Raw genomic sequence first — 6,122 nt, 5'->3', positions numbered from 1 at the left:
CACACACACACACACACACACACACACACACACATAACCAAACTATATATAAATATACAATTTCAGAACCGTCACACGGAACAGTTAATCACAGGATAAAGCCCTGTGTTATTTCTCCATAAGCCAGAGAGGGTGATGTTTCAATACTATGTTTCCTCACAGTGTTGGTCACTGACACCAAGCCCTCTCTGCTGTTCAAGAAAATGACAAATCCTTAGGGAAGTATCTTTACTATGAAAACAGTTGGTGTTGTTACTGCCGTTTTAAATAAAAAGCCATACCTTCAGCTGTTCAAGGTGACGAATACTCGTAGATTATTAGTTATTAGCGGTAATGCATTTTAATTTTAGAAAGCGCAAATCTGCTTATGAATTACAAAAATTAGTAAGACTGCTAAAGCGCAAATGAAATATTTAGATCTGCAATTAGCGGATGTGCGCTTTAGCGGACTGGTGCCCACCACTGGTTACAAGCATATCAAATAGATTGAAAATAACTGATTATTCAATTTCATTACAACCATATTGAATTTGTCATTATTTAAAAAATAGACAGGTAAGATATATTGCTTTTAATAAATATAATTTTTGTTCACATCAAAATTTCCATCAAATACAGTCTAAGCTGTACAAACTGCGGGTCATATAGATTCCATAGTAAATACATTAGCAAAACCTTCGCGTGCGGGGGTCATAATAAAGACGCTATGAACGATTATGTGAGAGATTGAAGCTAATCCTATGCCTTTGTTTACATGACTGTGAATAGTAATGGCTCGTACTAAGGCCTGGCGCTAGCTTTATTGGCTAATAGACAATGTTAAAACCGGTAACAATAACCAAATCAGTCTAAAGTTCAGCTAGATTTGGCAATTGAACTTTCACTCTGATGCCTGAGCCAAAAGATTGATGAAAACAAGACAAGAATAACAAACTTACCCTGCTGGGCATGCTCTCGCCGACTTCAATGTCCTTTTTTCGGGGACTGTTTTTTTTGACATGGTGGCCCCCCTTGACTGTTGACTCACAATTAGTCGGATCCGCGGCACACTTATCAGGGATTTTGTCCATTGGTTGTCCACAATTTTCCAAAACCATGCATCAACATTAAAACTCGCCTTCATATCTATGTCATCAACAAGGTCTTTCCCCCCCGCTTCCGTATATGGGAGGAGTCAGCATTTCGGCATCCAATCAAAACGTTTGTTTCATGCGTGCTTTGCGTGATGACATAATTTGGCAAAAGGTCTAATGTCACCATTACATCTTCCTCTTTGGCCGTTTATTTACTCTGAACTCATGTTTGATCTCGAGAAGTTTTGCCAGATTTCCTGTTTGAAGTTGGAATGTTGGTGAGTGAAATCTGTTTGTGTGATGTGTTTTTGCTGTGTGGCTGTACACCACACACTGTTAAGACCAAACCTCTTATATCTATGATTTTGAGTCTGTGTAAACCAGGCATTGGCAAAACATTACCACGCTTTTGCCTTTGGTCTAATATTGCTCACCTTCATTAAAGAAAGCAATCCCCAGCATCAACCTGTCCAGGGCCAGTGGTGCTGCCTCTGCGGCATGGACAATCAGAGACACGATGGCAGCCAGGCCAAAGAACAGGTACATGGTAGCATGTTGCCAGTTATGCAGGTACTTCCAATGTTTTTCTGTAAAGTCATACAAATGCAGCCTTGGTCCATCTGCTACAAACTGTTCAGCCACCATCCCTGTGGAGCGCACCAGAAAGAACCTTCAGCAGACTCGACACACCACACCTCCAGGACTAATCAAACACCTGCTTACCCACGAAGGAGAAGAAGAGTATGACAGAGTTTTCAAAGATCTCCAGGCGTCGCTGCGAGGCCCTGCTGGCGAACCGAGTGGACCCGATGTTCTTGTTCTTGCGGATGGCGTGCAACAGGGAGTACTTTCCAGTCCACCAGATTCCCGCCACAAGGAAGAGGCTCCCAGGGAGAGCGTGGCCCTTGAAGCTTCCCATGACTTACACCACCTGTAGAAGGAACCAGATTAAACCTGAAACTGATCTCATCCATGATCTCTTTAGAAGCAATATTCTGACCATTCTGAAGTGGAATTCGATGACAAAATCATTAATGTGGATACAGTAGCTCATTCATCAGCCTCAGCTTAGATAAACTGTTGATGCTAACGGATAATCAGAGACCACAGTGGATTGTTGTCGGCTTGAAACAATTTCACATCTAAAAAAGAAATGCATACTGGTCCACACAAACACTTCATAGGCTTCTATGCCAGCAACATTGTACAACAGGGGTCTCCAACGTTTTTTCCCTTAAGAGCTACTTTCACAAAAAGAAATAGTCCAAGTGCTTCTTTTTGCAACATTTAATTTTAAACTTAAACCATTTAAAGGCACAGTGTGTAGGATTTGTTGTTTTCAGCGACATCTAGTGGTTGAATCATCCTCCCTGGTCCTCCCCCCACCCCCACCCCCCTCTTCCTAAAACAATCCAAACGCTACGGTGTCTCTCAGGTGTCAAAAACCTTTGATAATTCCAACCGCGATGTCTACCAGCAGCTTCAGGGCTAGTGATGTTTCAAGTGGTAAGATTATGAGCTTTAATAAGTAAAATTATACCAGCTATGTTTACATGCACAAAATGTTTTAATCGGATTGAAATGTATTCAGATTAAATAATCCGAATGTACTGTTTACATGGACACAATCCGATCATGAAAAGTGTTTACATGCACTGGTGTTTTATTCAGAATAAAAGTCCGGACATGCGCAGTGTTGTAAACGTTCAGCTCTACTTCCATGTTACAACCGTAAACAAAGCTCCTCTGTGCGCTCAGGACGGACCCGTGTCAGCTTTTAATAACGGTAGAGACGCCGTTACTCCTCGGTTGAGCTGCAGCCTGCAGATGAAGCAATATGTGCTTTTTATTTTTATTTTTTGCGAAGCAACGTCTGCTGTTTGCCTCCTTTTTCATCTGTTAAGAGAGCGAGGATGAAAGGTTCTGAACGGTGCTGCGCAGCTGGAGTGCTGCTGTCCCACCGGGTCAATGAAAGTCAGCAGACATGCGCACACAGGTCAGTTTTCTACTGTGGTGAATTTTCATGTATGGCCCTTTAAGGCGTGAACGAGCATGTCGGACCGGAGCGCGCATGAAGGCACGCGCACGCTTCTTGGGTCAGAGGAGTTAGAGTAACATCTTAGCTGTGTGGACGCTTTTCATTTCTCTCGTGAATAAACATGTCCAGAACTGAAGAAATAGTCTTTTCTTTATTTAAATGTTAGCCTAGAGTTTTATTGACATTCGACCCAGGAGCCAGCAGCCAGCCGAACCAGCCGGCCCAGCCACAAAGGCAGCAGCAGACGGGAGGATCTGAGCCACCGACAGCAGAGAAGCAGAGAAACAGAGAGAAGGGTCTCAGCAGCTGACAAAGCCCAGCCGAACCGAGCAGAAACGAACCAGGCAGAGACACTACACTACAATCAGAATAAGATGATCCGATTAAGTGTTTACATGAACCTCATTCTGATTATCAATCGGCACAACCCACCCTTTTCATTCAGATTAAAAATTCATTCGGATCGAGCTTAATCGGATCAGAATAATCGGAACGGGCTGTTTACATGACACATTTTTATTCCGAACAGCTGTTTAATCCGATTACTTTTGTCCATGTAAACGTAGCTAATGACAGACAGCAATTTTTACATTTATAGTATTACAAATAAAACCGTTTTTGACGACGCCACCGCAGTTTGTCCTTCACGAGCCTTCGTAGACAAGATGGTGGTGCAAGATGGAGGCTGCCTGTAGTGGAAACACGCAACCAAGGAGATATAAACAGCTTTTTATAAGGTAAAAATAATAAAACAAGCCCTTGTCTGCAATGATTATACATGATTTTTATTATTGTCATTAGTGATTATCTCAATTTCGGCTAAAAGAATAGACAAAATCCTACACACTGTTCCTTTAAATAAGCTTGCTTTGCACAAAAAAAACATGTAGACTCCAGCGGGAAGAAACCCCGTGCAGTGACATATACCGCAGCGGGAGGGGTTTCCCAGGAGCTCTGCACAATGTGTGTCAAAGGGCTATGAAAGGTGTGTGCGAAAACAAACCCTGAACAACCATACTGAGCCCTAAACTGTTTGATTGACAACCAAGGGGAAGGGACATCTACAGACTGATTGGATATAAATGAAAATTTGTTTGGCCAGTGACAAAAGATAAATCAACTTCAGATTAATTCATTATCAATAACTTGCATCCTTAAGGACTTAACTTAAATTATATCTACTCATACTCATGTAATTAAGCGATTTAATGATTTGGCCAATTAATCGATTAATCAAAAAACCGATTATATCACCGATTATATCATATTATAAACAATTAATCAACCGATTAATTGATTATTAAAATAATCGTTAGTTGCAACCCTATATGCTAGCTTTAGCTTAAGTTAGTTGGACAGGAGCAGAGGACAGAGGAGCAGACAGATGCAACAGGTGAGGAGATTCAGTGTTTCCCCTAGGAAATTGGGCTGGGGGGGGGNGGCAGAGACACTACAGAATGGCGCCACGAATTTAGGTCTGTTTTGCATTTTCTATTCACGAACTTACAGAAAAAGACGTTCATTTGGCCGTGTTCTTCGTGTATCTGCTTCGTGGTTGTAAAATGCAGCTGTGAACCTGTAAGGGGGGAGCGTAAACATACGTGAAGTGTTTCAAATAGTTTCTGTGTCTTTTTCGTTTCTAGAATCAAATTTCTTTGTCATGCTAGCGTTTATATTTGTGTTTTTGGTGTATCTGTGTTTTTATTGGGGTTAAAAATAGCAGCTACCGCGAATTAAGTAGCTCCGTGGAGAACAAAGAGTTGCAGCTGTAGAGAAAGGGGGGCAGGGCAGCACATGCTCTGGGCGCAGCGAAAGAATGCTCTGCCGTGAAGGCAGATGTCGTAAACCAGCTTAAAGTACAATAAAACTGTTCCTTTTATGTTTTAAATAGTCAAGCTGTGGTGTTTTCTGCTCCGGGATCGGTAAAAGCATGTAATTCCGTCAGATTCAATTTTTACGAGAGATAAACAGTGTTTTATGCTGAGGTGAAGTAGAAGCTGATATATGGAGGGCGAAAAATGCCACATTTGTGTAGAGAATATTAAATTTAAGGGTTAGATGTGCAGCTACAGAGTAAAAAGCAGTTTAGAGTGAGAATAAAAACGTCTCTCAGTATTGAAATAGAAGTTTAAATGTGTCTGGCTAGTTTTTGAAGGAGAAAAAACATAGAGAAAGGAAAAAAATAGAGAAAAGGAATCCAGTTTATGTTTCTTAAATTTTTTCTTAAGTTTTTTGTGTGTTGTCGTCTGTTGTTGTTGTGTTGGTTGTTTGTCTGTGTTTAAAAGCTTGATTTAGTGGAAATTTGAACACTGGCCGTTCAAAGATTTGAAAGAGGGGTGTGGTTCAAAACAGTTCTTTGTCTTGTCCAAACTGATTTATAGCGTGGTGGGGGTAGCTGTGTTGCAAGACATCTGGTTTACATCTTTTTTTTCTCTACCTCTCACTTCCTGTGGAGTTTTACCACTGGAGTCTGGCTTTGTTTTGTTCTTAGTGTGTCCAACCCTTGCTAAGCTAAGCTATTTTATTAGTTATTTTTATGACAGTGTCGCTCGCCACAGAGATAAAGTGTGTGGTCTCTGGTGGTTTTGTGTAAGTACGTACTTTGAAGTTAAAGTGTTGAGATGCGCATCTCTGGTTAAGTGAGGTTAACCGCACCACCGTGGTTAAATTGAAGGATCGGCAAGGAGACGTCCTTTGTCATCCTGTTAGCTGCGGCTAGGGCGCGGTCGTACGAAGGCCGTTCAGCCTAGGATTTCTGCTACTTTGCCCAGATAAGTAACCGGTTGTAGCTCTTTTTGGGGGCCCAGAGGGCTGACGTAATCCCGCCGAAAGGCTGGGGACGTAGTGTGAATGACTGGGTGTGAAGCCTCGTCTGAAAAAGAAAAAAAAATGGGAAATTAAAGGGGCCTGTCAAACATTTTTTGTTATTTTTTTAAAGCTCTGTTTAAGCAAGGGGTCCAGGCCTGTGTGAGTTTATGTCCTAAATGTGTGTTTCTGTGTTAAATGTGGAG

General features: G+C 41.6%; 1 protein-coding gene and 1 long non-coding RNA gene across 4 annotated transcripts in view; both read right to left on the bottom strand.

Moving 5' to 3' along the window:
* The window catches only part of LOC106523828 (uncharacterized), a 7,045-nt gene extending 5,562 nt beyond the window's left edge, over nucleotides 1-1,483 (bottom strand). Inside the window, exon 1 of the long non-coding RNA XR_001310931.1 lies at nucleotides 939-1,483. This is a non-coding gene — a long non-coding RNA (uncharacterized LOC106523828). The remainder of the gene's footprint in view (nucleotides 1-938) is intronic.
* Nucleotides 1-6,122, bottom strand: part of tmem45a (transmembrane protein 45a) — a 52,016-nt gene that overhangs the window by 18,250 nt on the left and 27,644 nt on the right. For all 3 annotated transcript variants that reach the window (XM_014017392.1, XM_014017393.1, XM_014017394.1), the window contains 2 exons: nucleotides 1,797-2,004; nucleotides 1,508-1,720 (listed from right to left, as the gene is read on the bottom strand). In XM_014017392.1, the coding sequence (XP_013872846.1) occupies nucleotides 1,508-1,720; nucleotides 1,797-1,992 (409 nt within the window). In that variant the 5' untranslated portion in view covers nucleotides 1,993-2,004. The remainder of the gene's footprint in view (nucleotides 1-1,507; nucleotides 1,721-1,796; nucleotides 2,005-6,122) is intronic.

This window comes from Austrofundulus limnaeus, unplaced genomic scaffold, assembly GCF_001266775.1.
Source record: "Austrofundulus limnaeus strain Quisiro unplaced genomic scaffold, Austrofundulus_limnaeus-1.0 Scaffold167, whole genome shotgun sequence".
Classification (NCBI taxonomy): domain Eukaryota; kingdom Metazoa; phylum Chordata; class Actinopteri; order Cyprinodontiformes; family Rivulidae; genus Austrofundulus; species Austrofundulus limnaeus.
Note: the sequence above shows the minus strand (reverse complement) of the source record. Positions and strands in the feature narration are given on the sequence as shown.